Source organism: Lathamus discolor, chromosome 1 (genome assembly GCF_037157495.1).
Source record: "Lathamus discolor isolate bLatDis1 chromosome 1, bLatDis1.hap1, whole genome shotgun sequence".
NCBI classification, from domain to species: domain Eukaryota; kingdom Metazoa; phylum Chordata; class Aves; order Psittaciformes; family Psittacidae; genus Lathamus; species Lathamus discolor.
In genome coordinates, this window is record NC_088884.1 from 5,618,278 (window position 1) to 5,639,193 (window position 20,916).

Below are 20,916 nucleotides of genomic sequence, written 5' to 3' on the forward strand. Positions count from 1 at the left end.
CAGCTTATGACAAGTATAAGCTGTCAACTGATTTAATGCCCTTGTGGGAGCTGGGAGGAGGGATTGTGGAGGAGGTGGCATTGTGGAGCAGTGGCACTGTGTCCTGGTTGATAATAAGTCTTATACTTGTGTTTCATGTGCTTTTTCTAATCATTGACTTTGAGAACTATAGTGTAGGTAAAGCTGTGGTGAGGTGGGGTAAAGATCTGCCTGGAAGAGGAGAAGTTATGAAGGGTTTGCTGTTAAGGGGTTTATCTAATGGCTCTTTCAAGGGCTCTGTCTGGGCCTTGGTGCTATTCAGTAGTTCTGCTAATGTCTTGATTACTGCAGCAGAGAATCATAAAATGTGCAAATACCATGTGCTGGAAGGTGGGGCTTGGGAGGATGTTGGAGAATATGACTGGAATTTGGAAGATCCTAATAATCTAAATTTAAAAGGAGAGACACTGGCACAGGGTGCCCAGAGAAGCTGTGGCTGCCCCATCCCTGGCAGTGTTCAAGGCCAGGTTGGACACAGGGGCTTGGAGCAAGCTGCTCCAGTGGAAGGTGTCACTGCCTGTGGCCAGGGTTGGAGCTGGATGAGCTTTAAGGTCCCTTCAAACCAAACCAGTCGGGGGTTTGATGTGTTTGGTAAGGATGTGAAGAGTTGGGTATGGCTCAGGTTTGGCCAAGGAGTGGTGTGATACACAGGATTACAAATGGATATGAATCAGTATGCCATTAAAAATAGAGTCAGGTATTTCCATGCTGATCACCAGACGAGTACAGCCTGCAGAATGGCTGGAAATAGTCCTTCTCTATTCATTGTTGAAGAGATTTCAGCTGTGGTCCTGTGTCCTGTCTGACTATGGTCTAAAGGAAGAAGCCAAAGAATAGGGAGGGAATTCAAAGGTGATCCATGAGCATGATCAGAGATTTAGGGGAAAATGACTGGTGTTAAAAAGGAGCAATCTTTTTACTTATAGATAAGAACAATAAGGGGTGGAGGGAGGCCTTTGCTTTCAGATCCACCAAGAGAGTTGAAAAGCAGAGTGGAATTGTGTGTTTTCCTGGATAGGAAGTACTGAGCTTAAAGACTGGCAAGGGAGACTTGAAGGCTTCTTGTCTTTGTCTAACCTAAGTGCTGGTGTAAGCAGTGAATGATTGAGGGATGTTATATCCTTGTTGTGTAGCATCCTTATAAACTTCCAATCATCTGTCAGACATCAAAACATAACTGGTGCTTTGGGGTGTGGGGATGGACTTGGTGATCTCTTGAATTCCCTTCCAGTTTTCTGTGATTCCAGGAAAATCGCTGGGATTATAGCCCTGCCATCCCCAGTGATGGATGAAATGCTGGGAGAGCCAATCCGGCAGGTTATCAAAGCTTTGAAACTTTGCCTGTTTGATTTAGTCCTAAATACCACCTTGCAAGTTGGGAGTTGGAAGAGCAAGACATTGCTATTAGATGTAGAATTAACGGAAGGGGGAGGGAATGTGTTGCATTTAACTTCACACTTGTGATTTAAGTGCCAGAATTAAAATCATCAGCTCCCTGTGTGGTCTCCTTATTTGTAGGAATTCAAATGACATTAGAATTGGATTAGTAATGAGCTTTTGGTTGAAGGACCAATATTAAAATCAAGGGAATCTGAAGGAGGAGGGAGGGGGAATGGTGTTTTCCTTGTGAAGCCTTTGTAGGCAGCGACAAACTGTGTGTGTTCATAGGGATGTGCACTCCTCTCCCTCCTCTTAAAAGCTTTATCCTCAGCTTCAGGCATGGAGCAGAATATTCCGTGCCTTGATTTATAAATTATTTACACTTGGACTGTGATGTGTTGAAACTTTTGGAAAATAAAAGGTATATATTAGTCCTCCATTTATGACTGATAGGATAGGGGGGGGAAGCAGCAGACTAATGGAAGGGAATAAGGAAGCACTTGGGAGCTGCTGGCTCATACTTGACAGTGATTTGTACGTCTGTAGGTTTTAAAGTGCGCAGTGTATTTTGGAATACCCGTTGCCTTTTCTTTGTTTGCCTAGAGCCTCCTCTCACCTATGAACTTATCCTGGGGGAGGGATTGCATTTGGAGGGATAACTCTGGTCCTGGATTTGTTTTTCCCTTCCTTGGAGCCACGTTACAGATGCAGCTATTCTCAGCGCCATTCGTATTTGCATCTCAGGAATGCTAAATGCAATAATAATCTCTCTTAGACACTGCAGCAAAGATCAGACCCCTGCTACACTTGTCACTGAACAGGTACTCAGCAAAAAGTCTCTGTTAAATGCTGCTAGAGACAGACAATGTGACTTGAGAAAGAGCAGAAACAAAGGTGCTGCAAACTGAGACGTGAACTGAAGATACAGTCAGCATCTCTTGGATTCCTGGTCCAGAAGCTTTGTTCCACCCCATGTTCTCTCTCCTAAGCCTTCCCATTTTTACCAGCTGTAAATACAAGTGACACATCTCCCTGCCAGGTTGTCCAGCTGAGTAATGTGACTTTGTCCATCCTCCTCCTCCCTTTTCTACCAACTTCTGTGTTGCCGTGGGGTATTTTAACTTTGCATTTGAAAACACTCTATTTGGAATCTGCACGCTGAAAGGGGGAGGGAGAGCTCTTAAGTAACAGCTTTTTTTATCCATTGTAGGCAGATTGGTGTCACACACCAATAAATAGGTAACTCTCATGGCTGCCAACGTTATTAGATTGCAGAAGACAGTAAATTTACAGACTCCCTTGTGAGTCGCAAACGTCTTAAAACCCCTCACAAGTAATTATCTGAAATGGAGACAAGTTAATGTAGGTTTTGTCTGTTTCTTTCTTCTAAGTCTTGGTCATGGGCAAAAGCCATGCAGTACTTAAAGTTTTATATCTATATATTATATATATGTTAAATGTACCATAGGATAACTGGACACATGGATTTCTGAGGCAGGTTTGCATGTCCAACTGGAGTCTTGCGCTGTGAAGGATGAGCTTTGGAGATGGCAATGTAATAGATTTGAGCTTCTGGGTATTCATTTTTAAATGGGAGGTAGTTCCTTCATCACCAGAGTTAAATCTGACAGTCCCCTGGGGCTTCTTGTGTTACAGGGGATGCGAAAAGGTTATTTTAATACTAAAACAGCATATAACTACATAGACCTATATAAAAATAGCATGAAGTGATGGCCGGTGTCTGTGCAGCGATGTAAATAGATACACCTTGGATCTCTGAAGTGTAGGAGCAGGAGGGATTTCGTGCAAGGGGTTTTCGTGGAACCTCAATGGACAGAATTTGTGTGGTAGTGGCAGCTTTTCTTTTGCTAAAGGCAGCAGCACTTCAATGGTAGCAGCCTTGCCAGAGCAGGGAAATAGATGCTGGAGCCATCTGCTTTATCCTGGCTCCACCCAGTGGCATTATCCAGCCAGTTTCACACATGCTATCAGGGCTTCTCTGTGAACCTGAGGTTTTTTTGTGCCTGTACCAGCGTTAGTGTGAAGAGGACCTTAAAGCTCACCCGGTTCCAACCCCTGCCATGGGCAGGGACCCCTTCCACTGGAGCAGCTTGCTCCAAGCCCCTGTGTCCAACCTGGCCTTGAGCACTGCCAGGGATGGGGCAGCCACAGCTTCTCTGGCACCCTGTGCCAGCGCCTCAGCACCCTCACAGGGAAGAGCTTCTGCCTAAGAGCTCATCTCAGTCTCCCCTCGGGCAGGTTAAAGCCATTAGAGTTCAGGTGTTACACAGATGCTCTCTGCCTTTTTGCTCCTGTCCCACTCCTTTTCTTTGATGTTTAGTACCATGCACCAGTAAAGTGAATATTCAGCTGGAGCCGGAGCTGGCACCCGAATTCAGATATCCAGCCCTCTGAACTGGGTTGCTTGCTCATCTGATGTATTCCACTGCTTTTCTTTTGGTTTTCAAAACAAAGCAAATCCCCTCCTCCATTCGCCAATTGCACTGCAACTGAAGAATATTAGCAGTAATAACTGACTCTATGGCAGTAGCCTCAGCGTGTTCATGTGAGCTGGAATTGCAGTAGGAATGACCAAGCTCTGGGATTCCTGCTGGAGAAAATATGGATGCATTTGCATCCTGCACCTTGAAGAATGAGAGGCATTTTCAGGAAGGCAGTGAAAGGCTGGATGGAGATGCCTCAGTGTTGGTCAGGGGGCTCCCTTCTGAGCGATGGTACCATTATATTGTATCCTTTAGATCCTGCAAAAACACAAAGTGGGGTTGTGGGGTTTTTTTTGTCAGCCTCTTAGCTTTAAAATGCATTCCTGTTGCTATTGAATTTACACTTCTTTTTGGCAGTCTGAAATGTTTTTACTGAAAGAAGCAATGCCTTGCATGTTTGGTTTGGATATTGGAAGCCACACTTCCAATTCTGACAGCACTTCTACTTTCTTGAGTAACAAAGAGCAATGGATGCAGGTCTTGCTGGAGAAATGTCACCTAAAGTAAGCTGAACACTTGCCAAATCATATGGGTTTCAATGGGGTGTGGAGTATTCTCAGTGCTGAGTACTGCAGATATTAAGCTTGGGGGTTCAGCACTTCCCAACTGCAGGCCTCAGGTGGGATTGCAGCTGATGTGCTGCTGTCTGCAGAGTCCTTCAAGGGTTAAATGTCGCTGCCTGTCAGGATGATGCCAGAGCTCAGCTGGCATTGCTGTTTGTGTGCTCACAGCCCCATGCTGGATCCCAGCAAGGACCTTGGGCATTTTGTGTCGTGCCACTTGTGGATCTAACTCCAGATTGGGTAAGTGGGTATCAGGGAAGAAGCTGTAGTGTCATACTGACTGTTGCATGTCCTGGTTTGAAGTTTAGTGCTCGGTTAAAACTGGCTTCTGTTGAGCCAAAAGCCTTTCAGACTGGCGTAAGGAAGGGTCTGTCTTATCCCTCTCTGTTCCAGGTTTCATTCTGATAACTGATTCACTTTCTTACCTGCTGTTAGGAAGGAAGACAGCGTCGCTGGGGAACTGAACACTCCTTGTTTCTCCCTGCCCATTCCTCATCCCTATGTAGGAAGCAATTTCATTGCCCCTACTTGTATCTCTTTAAAGCATGGAGTAAGAAATGTCTTCAAGGTCACATTCCTCCTTGAAGCTAATGATGGTGTTTTTCCTAATCCCATTACAAGGTCCCCAGTATCATTAGATGCAAGCGTTACTGTTTAGCTTCATTTGATAAGCTGATGAAAGGGGGAGGAAAAGGCTCCCTGATGCAGGAAGGCATTCAAGTATCTGCTGTAATGCAACATGTTCAGGAACGTTATAATCTGCTTAACGGTGGCATTTTGGTGGCCCAGTGCTACACCTTTTGTAGAGCAGCGTGAAAGGAGAAGGAATAGTGATCCTGACGGGGACTTTAAAAGGCTGGAATGGCTCAAGCATATTTTATTGCTGCTTTTTTTTTCCCCCAAGCCTGAAAATGGGAATCTTGTCTATGCTGTGAGCTCCCCCCTCTGGCATCAGGATATCTGTAATAATGTCAAAGACCCGCAAGCGTTACAGAAATAGTATTTCTAGAATGAGGTCGGGGCACTTTATATCAAGTGTGATATTAAGCCTCCAACCCCAGACTGCTGACAGGACTGCAGTGCTCCACACTTCATCCAGTTGGGAACGGGAGGAATAGAAACCTGCAGTTATTGTAAGCATGACAAAGAGGTTCTGTAGTTCCAGTGTTATTTCAAAGATGTCAGTGGCCTCATAAGCTCGGCTTGAAATGGTGGCTGCTGGGTTGGGGTCAAAGGGGAACGTGCCCTTTTATCAACGTCTTGGAGTCACTGGGCTTGTTCTGTGGAAACCTACGTTTGCTGCCCTGGCATTTAGCTGTGCTTTTGTAGAAAGCCTTCACACAACTGATTTTTATGAGCCATTTCTCTCTATTAAGTATTTTGCCTATGGGCCACCATTGTAGATTCAGATGCAGTTGGATCTTAAAGGCCAGGTTGGATGGGGCTTGGAGCAACCTGCTCTAGTGGAAGGTGGCACTAATAAGAACATGGCACTAAACATCTATTTAACAAGCACCAGGCTAAAAAAACTGGTTCCGTGACTCTTTAAATGTATGTTGTCATTTTCCAATTGGCCAAATCCTTGAATCCCAGGCTGGTTTGGGTTGAAGGGACCTCAAAGTTCATTTAGTTCCAGCCCCTGCCACAGGCAGGGACACCTTCCACTGGAGCAGCCTGCTCCAAGCCCCTGTGTCCAACCTGGCCTTGAACACTGCCAGGGATGGGGCAGCCACAGCTTCTCTGGGCACCCTGTGCCAGCGCCTCAGCACCCTCACAGGGAAGAGCTTCTGCCTAAGAGCTCATCTCAGTCTCCCCTCTGGCAGGTTAAAGCCATTCCCCTTGTCCCGGCCCTACAGGCCCTTGTTAAAAATCATCACCCATAGAATGATAGAATATCTCAAGTTGGAAGGGACCCTTATGGATCATTGAGTCCAGTTCTGAGCAAACGTGAAACTCCTGAAATCCCACCAATTTATTGACACCCCAAACAGTGAGACTTTAAGCATGTAAGAAACCTGCATTTTTGGCACAAAGACCCTTTTTATCACTAACACAGGGACATCTGAATAACTTTCTATCCAAAATGACATGTGAATTTAGTTACCATAGGCTTTTTTAAGTGTGATGTTGTAGCCATTCCTGCAAGATCTGTTTCAAAGCCTTTTATGGATAATGAAGGCACAATACTGGGTTTAACTATAGCAGACTTCCTGATTTTAATCCACTTTTACTCCCTCACATCCCCGGCACTACTTAGTAAATCACTCGTGTGGGTCATGTCTCCTATTCCAGCACCATTATGTGAAGATGTGGGTGGAAGTTTCTTTGCTCATCCTTCTTGTTTCAAGTCACTGCGATGAAGTTTTTAATTGATCTGAAGGAAGATGAAGCGATCAGGTGCTGTATGTTCTGTTACTGACTTTCATTAACTTCACGTGTTCCTTGCACCATTTCTTACTCACTGTTCGCTGTTGCTTAAAGGCAGAGTCTGCCTCAGCAGCTTCCACTACTAAACGTCTTTCCTGCTCTGAGTTGCAAGTATAACAGTCACCTCCACTGTACGCACTTTCTCTTGGCTGTTTCTTCTCTCCCACACACTGGGATAGCAGTAGCTAGAGCTGCCATAAGACATACAAGAAAAAGGTATTCTCCTAGAATCAGGTGTAGTTTGCCATTAAAAACAACTTGGACTTAAAATGCAGTTGTAAATAATCTCTAAGAAATGGGTGCAGTTCTGTATGCAGTTATGGAAATATTCAGGTACTTAAAGTTGAGGTTTTTCATTAACATGAATGGTAGTATAAGAACATACGTGCTATTTTTTTTGCTATATGGTCTAATTATTATGTATCTGAAATAGATGGGTCATAGAATCACAGAATGGTTTGCGTTGGAAAGGACCTCAAAGCTCACCCAGTCCAACCCCCTGCCACCAGCAGGGACACCTTCCACTAGAGCAGCTTGCTCCAAGCACCATCCGACCTGGCCTAGAACCTGCTGCTCATGCCCTGGGTGTGCAGCCCAGCACACGGGGGTGGTTCTGGGCTCAAGCACACGTTGAAGCTGGGTAATGGGGAGCATCTCATCAGCCAACACCCCCGAGTCCTTCTCCTCAGGCTGCTCCATCCAGTCTTTGCTCAGCCTGTGACTGTGCTTGGGATTGCCCTGACCCAGGGCAGGATGTTGCACTTGGGTCAGTCTCTGCAGCAGCTTAAGACAGTGTCTGTATGACCTAAGACAAAGCTCTCTGCTCCTGAAGTCACTTATTGAGTGTCTGAGCTAATCCTGAGTGCAGTTGCTGTGCCCTCAGATTAGGATTTGAACCCCACATTGCTCAGGGTTCAAGTTCAGGAGCAGACAGTAGCAGGCCTGGACGCTCTCAGTAGTATTCAGCACCAAAACACTGAGAGGCAGCTCCTAGCGCACTAGACACACGTAGATTTACTCCTGATGAAGATGTTTGTCTGCTTTTGGCTGGTGGTAATTGATGGGCTGTACCCTCAAGGGCAGTAAATCTCAGCGAGTCAGATTTATGAGGACCCTTATGTTTATTTGGCAGCATGACGCTTGTTACAGGGATAAACTGAGCGAGCAGGGGGAAAGCTGACACCTTGAAAAATGCTGTATCCTATTTCTCAACTGGACTCCTGCAGTTTTAGAGCCATAAAACTTTCCTGCTTGTTACGTGGGACAAGAGGCTTGAGGAACTTGCTTTTGGTGAGAAGCTGAGGACTGGGAGACGTGCAGGTGTTTCCTCAGGGAAGAATCCTGAGGCATTTTTGTTCCCCTGTGCTCGGAGGGATATTGCACGTTTTTGTCAAGTGCCTGATTAAATTTGACATTTGAAAATAGAACTTCACACAGAAATAAGTACTGTACTTGTGAGGCTTTAATTAAGATGTTTAGTTCCTGTCAAGGTTGGTAGTTTCTCTTTCCTGTTAAGGGCGATACATCTTCCAGTGCTGAAATCTCAGGAACCTGTACTTAACCTTTAATCGTCATTCCATTTACATAGAATTCTGATTAACAACTTTTAAAGTTCAGGAGCTGCAACTAAATGCAGTTAAAGCCCTTCTGGAGTCTGTTGTTAAGAGCTGGCATTTAATGAAGACTGGGGGCACACCACTGGTACCATCTACACTAGAGCAGAGTGTCTTAAGCAATTAGTTGAAGGCATGAAATACATGGAGTATGCTGTATTACCCAGGAGTTAACATGGTTGGTATTTGAAGAGCATGCTGCCTTCTCCTCTCTTTGCTGCTGCTGGATTCTGCATGCCACTTTGAGTAGCAGAAGCTCAGATGAAGTGGGTTTAAGCATAAAATGCTCCTCCTGCACATTAGAATTGCATATTTCTTCCCTAAGAAGATGCTTTGAAAGGTGTATGGATAGTAGACATAAACCGTGAGCAAATATATCCTCTGTGATTTAAAAATGTTTAGCTTTCCTTCAGTCATAAACACAAGTTTCTCTCCTCCCCATCTCCAAGCTATGCAGAACCAGTGAAGCTCAGCTAAATTATAATTGCAGAGCAGAAAGCTGCACTCAATTACCTGTTCAACTCTTACGCTCCTTCTTGACCTTTTTATATGCTACATGAACAAAAAGTCCAGTCAGACTGAAAGACAGCATGTTTAAATCTCGCAGGGAAATACTTCTTTTTGTGCTGTCTGTGAAGCAAGTGGTAATTGTGCCTTTCTGTTCTTTACTTTTTGGTCCATTTTAGAATACAGTTGGTTATGCATCCTCTGCATCATACTGGACTGTATGTATCTTACAGCTTCTCATTACTCATATCAGAAGTACCATGTGCTAAAGATCATAGAATCCCTAACTGGTTTGGGTTGGAAGGGACCTCAAAGCTCATCCAGCTCCAACCCCTGCCACGGGCAGGGACCCCTTCCACTAGAGCAGCTTGCTCCAAGCCCCATCCATGGCATACATCCAAAATGTGGATTTTCTTTGGACGAGATGAATAATCCCACTGCCTCCTTGTGGTGATCACCTTCCTTTGGGGGTTTTAGTGGTTTTCTCTTAAGGGTCTGATAGAAACCAAGCAAGCAACCTGGTTCCTGGGGTCGTTTCTTGTAGCATGATCTCTATTTGCAGGAGAGCTGAGTTTCCTAGAGTGAAATAAATGCTGTCTGGTTGGTTTATGACCCAGTTATTCAAGATGACTATTGGTAGCGTAAATAAATTTGGCAGCAGTATTTGTTCCTCTGTTATTAAATGAAGAAAATAGCTGAACTACTGGGAAAGATGGAAGAAACCTCAGCCCAGCTCCTGCTCTGCTTTATGGAGGCCAAGTGACTAAATTTCAGTGAAAATGGCTTCCAACTTTATGTGTCACTAAACTGGAAATGACCTTCATCACATACCTTTGTATGAGCTGGCACAGATTGTTGGTTACATGGATATTAAAGCGACTAAAGTTAAAAAGCAATTGCAAACCTCCCTTGAGGACTTGAGGGAGAGGGAGTCCTCCTTCAGCGTCATATGCCTGCTTACATGGAAGCTAAGGTTACCTGGTGCAGTCTCTCAGCAGCCTTTTAGCTGCTTATTTTCTGAGCCACAAGTATAAGTTGAGACTTGTGCTATTGATGCTGCACAGAGGAGTGGGGTGAAGTTAGTAATGGGGAGTCCTGATAGATGACAGGCTCAATAGGAGTGAACAGTGTGTGGCTCTGGCAAAGAAAGCCAGCAGGGTGCTAGGGAACATCAACAAGGGCTTCACCAGCAGAGATAAAGATGTCATTGCCCCACTCGGTGCTTGTCATTGCCCCACTCGGTGCTTGGCAGGCCACACCTGGAATACTGGCTTCAGTTTTAGTCCCTGTTCTACATGTGGGCAGACTGGAGAGGGTCCCAAGAAGAGCCACGAAGCTGATCAAAGGACTGGGCAGTGTGCAAGGAAAGGCTGAGAGAGCTGGGACTGTTCAGCCTGGAGAAAAGAAGGCTTAAGGGAAACTTTATCCCCATTTTCCAGTATTTAAAGGCTGGCTACAAAGAAGATGGAGACTCCCTTTTTACAAGGAGTCATGTGGAAAAGATGAGAGGTGATGGCACAAGTTATTCTGGGAGATACTGGCTGAGCACAAGGGAACATTTTTCACCATGAGAACAATCAGCCACTGGAATAATCTCCACAGTGGTAGGCCCCGCAGCGCTGGATACGGTTAAGATTTAGCTGGACAGGATGCTGGGACATGTAGTCTAGACCATGCTTTGCCTAGAAAGGTTGGACCAGATGATCCTTGAGGTCCCTTCCAACCTCTCTTTCTGTGATTCTGTGATAATGATACATCACAGGGGTGTTGATACAACAGAGGGTCAAATTAGTGAACATGTGCAGCAAACACCACTATAGAAATCACTATGCTGGGCACTTGTTACTGAACCAGATCCCTTTCTGGATTGATGTGTAAGGTGTCATCGAGGGAAATGAAATGAGGGCTGGCTCATTTCAGGAGCCTACAGTCCGATACTGACGGCTGTGACAGCACAGAATGGTTTCTGCTTTTGCTGTGCTAGCAACTGTGAAACCCATTACATTGGTATATGTGTCTCAAGTGACTTCACCTCGCCTCTGCACCGAGTCAGAGCCTGTGGTGCTGAGGATATATAAAGTCCACGCACACGATATCAAACGCTTGTGAAATGAAAAGGTTCTGGTTTCCAAAGTAATGAGCAGGTGCAGGATTCATTGCCCATTAAAGCAGCTTTTAAGAAGTGGTGTTTTGAAAGTAGTTTGGAGGTTCCTTCCTTCCCTCCCTTCCTTCCTCCCTGGAGGTAGATGCGCATTCACAGGTCTACAGTAATACTTGTGCTAATTCACAGTTAGCATTGGTAATGAATGAAGTAGCACTGGCAGTGACAGTGTTATCTCAAGAGTTCTGGGGTTATTTCTTACTCTTTTTATCCCCCAAAAATGAAAACCAAAAGGGATTCTTCCTTCTTGTACAATAATGGGATAGGGCGATGCCTTGAGAGAATTAATTGTGGCAGGGTTTTTATTACTCGGTTTCAGTTAAATTAATTTCATGGGCAGCAAGAGGATTAGATAAAGCAGGTTGTGCAGCATGAAACAGTATTCACAGCACCTAAAAACTGGCTTTGTTCTTGCAGACTTACCTTATTGCTTTGTCCTTGCCCGTGTATGCCATGTGTGGACTCTGTCCCTCTTCTCAGCATGGTCTGTCTTACACAGAAGGCTCTGTGCTCATAGAATTCAATCAGTTCTTACATTTTTGGGGTTCAATTCCACAATTACTACAACATTTTAATTATTAAGACTTTTGATATAGCAGATTATTGGGTTATTAGCCACAGGCTACTGTCTTGCATAGAGTGATGCTGCTTTCCTTGCTTTACTTTGGTACTTTGCTGGTAGATAACCTCCAGAGCTTCATGAATGATGCCTTCTTCTGTGTATTTCCCAAGAAATACGTGCATCCTACTTGAACTCCCAGCTTTTTCCTTTCAGGAATCACTTGCTTTTGGTTTCACGAACCCTGAAATCATCTGTAGCAGGAAATCATCATCTCAATAATGTGACTTTCTTCAGTGCAGGCACCGTTGCTTGCTGTCCCCAGGCATCACCATGTGATGCAGGATAATTTGAATCTGCTATTCTTTCTTTAAGCAACTTTCCTCTTTAAGGTCCCCTTAGGAAGTCTCTCTTCTGCTTTGTGATCTTGGCTTCTGATTCCTCCTGCTAGTCTTAGGTAACTAAAATGGAACTCCAGAGCCTTCATGGTTGCTGGTACAACTCAGGAGGAGTCTAAGGTGTTTTGGTACAGCTGAAATGCCAATGTTTCTGCAGCTGCCCGGTGTGTAAAGCCAATAAGCTGAAAATAAATCTTTCAATTTCCAGTTCTTTATCTATTTTGATTAGACAATAAGGCAGAAGCTCTTCCCTGTGAGGGTGCTGAGGCGCTGGCACAGGGTGCCCAGAGAAGCTGTGGCTGCCCCATCCCTGGCAGTGCTCAAGACCAGGTTGGACACAGGGCTTGGAGCAAGCTGCTCCAGTGGAAGGCGTCCCTGCCCGTGGCAGGGGTTGGAACTGGAGGAGCTTTAAGGTCCCTTCCAACACAAAGCAGTCTGGGATTCTATGATTCTCAGCTGCTGACAGTATTATTTCTGTGGGGTTTCTTTTTTGCCTCTGAAGTTTCCTCAAAGTACAAGTGAAGTAACCTTCATTGGTAGTATCATGCCCAGTGGTTGCCAAAGACAAGCCTGGAGAAGTTTCCGCTAGCACAAACCTGTTCACCAAGCACAAATGTTACCAGTGGCTGTATTTATTTCAACTGGAAACAGTAACTAAAGGTACTGTGTAGCAATAGCACTTTGAAATCTAATGGTTCCTTCATGCAAGAGCCTGAGAGGTGCTTTGAATGCTGTGACAGCAGACCCCCAGATGTTGTGATCTTCTTGCCTGACCGCAGTGTAAAACAAGCCGTGGTCCTTTCTTCAATATATTCCTGTTTGAAAGAGGCGCATGCTTTAGGCATCCAGTCTCGACTAGGGTGGGTGGGGGGAATGACTGATGGACAATAGAGTGTAACCTTTGATGTAAGTGGTTAATTATGCTCTGGGAATGTTTGCCTGACCATTCATCACAGCCTGTCCAGCTTCAACTTTCCAGCCTTTGGAGTTTTTGATAAAAAATTCATTAGTGAAGATGTTTTTCATCAGTTCGGTGCCCTCCGATGCACACTTGCAGGCTGCTTCGCTAACCTCTTCGCCTTCTCTTCACTAAGCTAATGAGACTGAGCTCGTGGCTTCTGGGTGTTCCACTCTTAAGTAGTGCCTGCCAGCCTTTTAATAACTTCCAGGCTTCTGCTGAGCACCCTTCCACCCCCTCTTCCCTCATCTCTTGTGGTTTCTGAGTGCCAGGCTCTCGTTTGGCAGTCCAGAAGTGACAACAGTACGGAGCAATGTTGTAAACTTTTACTTCTGATAAAGCTTTCTGCTTTATGTAGCCATTTCCAACTAGCTAATTAATACCCATCATCCGACCATCATCCTGTTCCCGACGACTGGAAAAAGGGAAATATAACCCCCATTTTCAAGAAGGGGAAAATGGAAGACCCGGGGAATTACAGAGCAGTCAGTCTCACCTCTGTGCCTGGCAAAATCTTGGAGCACATTCTCCTGGAAGGCATGCTAAGGCACATGAAGAACAACAAGGTGCTTGGTGACAGCCAGCATGGCTTCACTAAGGGGAAATCCTGCCTGACCAATCTGGTGGCCTTCTATGATGGGGCTGCAGAACTGATGGACAAGGGTAAAGCAGTTGATGTCATCTACCTGGACTTGTGCAAAGCGTTTGACACTGTCCCACACAACATCCTTGTCTCTAAATTGGAGAGATATCAATTTGATGGATGGACCACTCAGTGGATAAAGAACTGGCTGGATGGCCGCACACAAAGAGTTGTGGTCAAAGGCTCGATGTCCGGCTGGAGACCGGTAACGAGTGGTGTCCCTCAGGGATCGGTGAGATCTCTTGTGAGACCTCACCTGGAGCATTGTGTGCAGTTCTGGTGTCCTCAACATAAAAAGGACATGGAACTGTTGGAACAAGTCCAGAGGAGGCCACGAGGATGCTCAGGGGACTGGAGCACCTCCCGTATGAAGACAGGCTGAGGAAGTTGGGGCTGTTCAGCCTGGAGAAGAGAAGGCTGCATGGGGACCTCATAGCAGCATTCCAGTATCTGAAGGGGTCCTATAAGGATGCTGAGGAGGGACTCTTCATTAGGGACTGTGGTGACAGGGAGTGCCCAGGGAGGTTGTGAGTGCTCCACCCCTGGGGGTGTTCAAGGCCAGGTTGGATGAAGCCTTGGGTGGGATGGTTTAGTGTGAGGTGTCCCTGTCCATGGCAGGGGGGTTGGAACCAGATGAACTTGAGGTCCTTTCCAACCCTAACTATTCTATGATTCTATGATTCTATCCCAGTGGGACCATTTCTGCTGTTGATTACCTTCAATATTCCCAAATTTGCTGGAGTCACAACTTTACACAATGGTCCTATAGATCATGATTTCTTTTTTTTTACCCTAGGTTTAGACATTTACCTCTGCTGACACTGAAATTCTTACAGGCGATTGATAGTATGAAGAATAACAATAATGAAAAAGAAAATTATGTTCTGTTAACTATAGAATCCAGACTGGTTTGTGTTGGTAGGAACCTTAAATCTCACCCAGTTCCAGTCCCCTGCCACGGGCAGGGACACCTTCCACTAGAGCAGCTTGCTCCAAGCCCCTGTGTCCAACCTGGCCTTGAACACTGCCAGGGATGGGGCAGCCACAGCTTCTCTGGGCACCCTGTGCCAGCGCCTCAGCACCCTCACAGGGAAGAGCTTCTGCCTAAGAGCTCATCTCAGTCTCCCCTCTGGCAGGTTCAAGCCATTCCCCTTGGCCTGTCCCTACAGGCCCTTGTCCAAAGCCCCTCTCCAGCTTTCCTGCAGCCCCTTTAGGCACTGGAGCTGCTCTCAGGTCTCCCCTTAAGGAGCCTTCTCTTCTCCAGGCTGAACAAGCTGTGTTCACATTATTATATACTGTTTTTCCCCCAAAAACATAATTGACAGAACTTTTGTCATCATTATATCCGTAGGAATCTGAGAGAGGAAAGCTTCTTGTCCATTCAATCCAGAAGGAACTGCTACAGCCACGCTTGAACGTGTTTTCATTCTCTGATTTAACTTCTTCTAATTACTGTCTTTTTAAAAGTGAAGATGGACTGAACTTAGGCTGAAAATCAGTTTTCTTTCTAATAAGAAACAAGTCTTTTCTAATAGTCTTGTATTTCCCTTGGAACACAGGGGATAAGAGGAAAAGAGGAATTAAGCTTTCTGGGACCTTGCAAAATCCAGTATTTGTGATTTCCTCATTTCCAGTTCCATGTTAAGGATCGTGTCAGGTACCTGCCCAGTTTTCTTTTAGGAGAGGCTGTGTTAACTTTGAGTGTTCTGGCTTTTGTCACATCCTTGGTGGAAATATGATTTTATCTCTGTTAATTTAAACCTCAATTTGTCATCATTATAAAAACACTGTTTAGCCAAGATCTGTGTTCTGTTAATCCACGTCACTGGACATGGGTTCTATTATTCTTCCTTAATTCTTTATTAATAGAGTCTTCTATCATCTCTTCTGTGACTTAGTCCCTGATCAATATGAGGTGGAGAGGCCAGTAATTACCTGCTCATCCCATTTACCCTCACAACATTCATGGTGTGGTGTTAGTTTTCACCTGACTTTCTGGACCCCTGAGATCCAGGAAGGCCTAATGAAAATCAGTGGTGAAGTGTAAGGTTTGGAAGTGTCATGATTTCCTGTTGGAGCAAACTGTTCACACTCCAGCATCCACCTCAATTCAGAATGCATGAGGATGTGAAACACCTATTTGCAGCTTTTAGTTGATGGAGTGGAGCTTATTCAGAGCTCAGGCCTCCTATCTACAACCTTACAAGAGGTACAAATGAGGAATGAATGTAGCTGTCACCCTGTGGCCATATGTGGTTTATTGCTGGTGCCTTGTTCATAGGTCAGTCTTGGCTATGATAAGGTGTAATGACTTACACAACATCTCGTGGGGCTCAGCTGAAGAAGAGAAATGTGGATCTGGAGAGTCACAGCAAGTGCAAGCAGGCAAAGAAGCAAATTTGTTCTTGCCCCCTTGCAGTTCAGAGAGGCAGAGTAGTGTCAGTTGTTATCAGATCAGTGTGATAGACGGGCTACACACGCTGATATGACCTTTTGTAGTCTGAGAATTTAATTAAGCCTCCAAATCCATAAGTATTGCTTTTTTCATCAAATACTTCATATTAATTTTCATTTCCAAAGAGCAGTTGAAGAAAGAGTGCTTTGTTCTCTTCCTTCATGTACAGCTTTATTTGTTTGACGTTGATAGAAAAACGCTACATGGATGGCAGAATTCAACCATCGAGCAGAAAGTCAAAGCTCTTGTTATAGATGAATGGGATGTTGCAGACTTTGCAGTCACTCATAAATCTTGCTGTACATCCGTGTGATTAATGTCTAACAAGGGTTTTGATTGATGGCTTAGTGACTGCTACTCAGGTGTTATGGGACCAAATCATGAAATCCCTCACTTGGTTGGTTAAGGAAAGCTCCTGTTCACTGAGATAGGCAGGGAAATGCCTGGTTTCTCTTTTAAATGGATTTAAAGTTTTAGCTTCCTGTGGATTTTAATAAGTACATGGCCAGGTCACAGCTACTAACATTGAAATATGGAACTTATTAAAATCCTCTACTAGGAGAGTAGAACAACTGGATAACATCAGCTGTCCAGCTGTAGGGAATAAAGTCATAGAATTCCAGACAGGTTTGGGTCAGAAGGAATGTTAAAGTTCATCCAGTTCCAACCCCTGCCACGGGGAGGGACCCCTTCCACTGTGTCCAACCTGGCCTTGAGCACTGCCAGGGATGGGGCAGCCACAGCTTCTCTGGGCACCCTGTGCCAGCGCCTCAGCACCCTCACAGGGAAGAGCTTCTGCCTAAGAGCTCATCTCAGTCTCCCCTCGGGCAGGTTAAAGCCATTCCCCTTGGCCTGTCCCTACAGGCCCTTGTCCCAAGCCCCTCTCCAGGTTTCCTGCAGCCCCTTCAGGCACTGGAGCTGCTCTCAGGTCTCCCCTTCAGGAGCCTTCTCTCCTCCAGGCTGCTCCAGCCCAACTCTCTCAGCCTGGCTCCAGAGCAGAGCTGCTCCAGCCCTCGCAGCATCTCCGTGGCCTCCTCTGGCCTCTCTCCAGCAGCTCCACGTCCCTCTTGTGCTGCTGCCCCAGAGCTGGATCAGGGCTGCAGGGGGGGTCTCCCCAGAGCGCAGCAGAGGGGCAGGATCCCCTCCCTGAGCTGCTGCTCACGCTCTGGGGGTGCAGCCCAGCACACGGGGGGGTTCTGGGCTCAAGTGCACACTGAAGCTGGGTCATGGGGAGCTTCTCATTGACCAACACCCCCAGGTCCTTCTCCACGGGGTCGCTCCATCCTGTCTCCGATTCAGGCTGCTGACATTGGGTGAAGACCATGCATTGCGCAGCACATTGAGGAACGAAATCTTTGGGCTGCTTTTGAGGCGAGTAGCTGACAAGATTTTGACTTGCCCATGTGTTCATCTTACCGCTTAAAAATTGTAAGGGTCTTAATCTTTGTGCTGCACTTATAAGCCAAATATATTAAGTGTTGAAGATCTCTCCTGTCTTAACTTCTCTCCCACTTGGCCATGCATTGTAGGTGCTCAGCCATGCTTACACTTAATTACTTTGTTCTGAAGAATGTGTGTAACTGTTGAATACAGGGCACTGGAGCAGAAAGAGCTTTAATCTGTCTCACACAGTTTCTGCTGGGCTTGGATTTTATACCTTAAAGATGAACTTGCAGAGTAGTTATAAAACCTGCCTGTTTTCCCTGCTTTTGACTTCTTCAGAGCCTTGTGTATAACCATCCTGCCCTGCCTATCGAGCCATGCCTTAGATTAACATCCTTCTCTTTCTAATCTGCAGTGTTTTCAGAGCAGTTCTTAGTACCTCACCAAAACCTCATCTTCTATTTCTCTATTTCACTTCTTTAACCAAAGAATTCCTAGCATTCCTAGTTCAAACCTCTGTCAGTTTATTGTCATCTTAGAATCATAGAATCACAGACTTGTTTGGGCTGGGAGAAACCTTAAAGCTTATCCAGTTCCAACCCCTGCCACGGGCAGGGACCCCTTCCACTGGAGCAGCTTGTTCCAAGCCCCTGTGTCCAACCTGGCCTTGAGCACTGCCATGGATGGGGCAGCCACAGCTTCTCTGGGCACCCTGTGCCAGCGCCTCAGCACCCTCACAGGGAAGAGCTTCTGCCTAAGAGCTCATCTCAGTCTCCCCTTGGGCAGGTTAAAGCCATTCCCCTTGCCCTGTCCCTACAGGCCCTTGTTCAAAGTCCCTCTCCAGGTTTGCTGTAGCCCCTGTAGCTATTGAAAGACTGATCTTGGAGCCAAGCACTCTATTACACACTTAACATTTCCTATTCCTGGACATAAACTGACACCAGAGTCATGTAACCCATTATAAATAGATTTCATCCATAATGGAAGAAATGAAGTGTTTTACTTGATTAAATTTGAGGTTTTAATTAGATTTTTGTGACCATTTTGAGGTTGTTAATTCAAGTAGAGAAGATGAAATGCAAATAGGTGAATGCAAACGGATTTGGTAAATTACTGTTAAAAATGGGTGCAGTGATTACTTTGACTCTTAACAATAAGCATCTGTTTTCAAAGCTTGTGCCCAGGTAAAGTTTTAATTGAGATGTTGTAGGAGTTGAAGTTTCTTTGTGTTTGTATTATTTTTGTTCTCAAGCTATCCTGAATTATTTCTAATTAGGGGCATGATACCATTTACTGAGGTATTTATTCCTGTGTGATCTGTTTCAACTTAGCGCAGTACTGATGTATTCCTTTCACTACAGACAGCTCTCTTTGGTGGGCTTTGATTGTTAATGATTATTAAAATGCCACACTATTACGAATAGCTTCCGAGTAGGTAGCATTTCCTGAAAACAAATAGTGATTTTGTGAATGCACTGACAAAGGGGGCCTATAGGGATGCTGGGGAGGGACTCTTCGTCAGGGACTGTAGTGACAGGACAAGGGGTAACGGGTTAAAACTGAAACAGGGGAAGTTTAGATTGGATCTAAGGAGGAAATTCTTTCCTGTTAGGGTGGTGAGGCACTGGAATGGGTTGCCCAGGGAGGTTGTGAGTGCTCCATCCCTGGCAGTGTTCAAGGCCAGGTTGGATGAAGCCTTGGGTGAGATGGTTTAGTGTGAGGTGTCCCTGCCCATGGCAGGGGGGTTGGAACTGGATGATCTTGAGGTCCTTTCCAACCCTAACTATTCTATGATTCTAAAAGTTAATATTTAAGGGGTTTCTTTACGTTTTCACTTTAAAGGAAATTAGAAGGGAATAACTTGAAATCTGTTTCTGCTTCTGCATCATCGAGTTGCTCAAGTAGCATCAAATACCACGGTACCGCTCCTGGCTTTGAGGTCTCATCAGGGGACCCCCCAGCCCCTTACTATGTTGGGCTGGAGGGAAATAATCCTCAACCACATTGGCAGGACTGGAAGCTGTGGGAATTCATGTTTTCAGTGGGGAAAGAACCACGTTTGGTTTGGGAGCTGTTAAAGGGCAATTTTTGCAGCTCTGCCAGGACTTTTTCCAGCATATGTGACCTGCAGCACACGGACTTGCTCAGATCCGTGGATGTTTTCTAGTCCTACGTATGAATGTGTAGAAAATATATAGGAATACATACCCCTATATAAAATACGCTTTGGAAACTGAGCAGTTCAATATTGCCAACTTTTATGTTTTAAGAGCTGTGGTGTTTCACCAACCAACAACCCACTCACCATCTCCCTGCTTCCGTTCCTGATTTGAATCAGTTTGGGGAGGAGCGGGGGCTTCTTGCAAGTTACCTTTGGTACCATCAGGGTTTTGTAGCAGATTGTCTCTAATTTGGTAAAAGCTTACTTTATATTACTTGACCAATTCAGTGGCATATAAATCCCTAGGATTACATTTCCGAAAGTAAAGCCTGGTTTCTGTTAACCTGAAAGACTTTTATTTTCCAGTCTTCACTAAAAATCCTCCACACTAACATTACATTATAATGCTGGTTTGTTTCAAATGCTGAGTGCCTCTTCCTTCATCCTCAGATGCTGCTGACAGAGTACCTGGACATGAAGAACACCCGCACTGCCTCGGAGCCGTCCACCCAGCTCAGCTACACCAGCTCAGGCAGGGAGTTTGCTGCGTTCTTTGCAAAGAAGAAACCCCAAAGACCTAAAACCCCTTTGTTCAAGTAAGTGCTGGGAAGAGGTTAAAGCTGTGCCTGAGCTGTCTTTGGTCCCTCAGGTACTGTGCAGTGCTGGCTGATAATCATGGAATGGTTTGGGTTGGAAGGGACCTTAAAGCTCCTCCAGTCCCAACCCCTGCCACGGGCAGGGACCCCTTCCACTGGAGCAGCTTGCTCCAAGCCCCTGTGTCCAACCTGGCCTTGAGCACTGCCAGGGATGGGGCAGCCACAGCTTCTCTGGGCACCCTGTGCCAGCGCCTCAGCACCCTCATAGGGAAGAACTGCTGCCTTATCTCCAACCTGAACTTCCCCTGTTTCAGTTTGAACCCATCACCCCTTGTCCTATCACTTCAGACCCTGATGAAGAGCCCCTCTCCAGCATCCTTGTAGCCCCCTTCAGACACTGGAAGCTGCTCTGAGGTCTCCACGCAGCTTCTCTTCTCCAGGCTGAACAGCCCCAATGTTCTCAGCCTGGCTCCATACGGGAGGTGCTCCAGCCCCTGAGCATCCTCGTGGCCTCCTCTGGACTTGCTCCAAGTTCTTCCTATGTTGGAAATGGTGAGCAGGGAGCAGGG

General features: G+C 45.7%; 1 protein-coding gene across 1 annotated transcript in view; it reads left to right on the top strand.

Annotated features, from left to right (window-relative positions):
* The window catches only part of EXOC4 (exocyst complex component 4), a 417,088-nt gene that overhangs the window by 92,964 nt on the left and 303,208 nt on the right, over positions 1–20,916 (top strand). Inside the window, exon 8 of the mRNA XM_065672818.1 lies at positions 20,202–20,347. Within this exon, the coding sequence (XP_065528890.1) occupies positions 20,202–20,347 (146 nt within the window). The remainder of the gene's footprint in view (positions 1–20,201; positions 20,348–20,916) is intronic.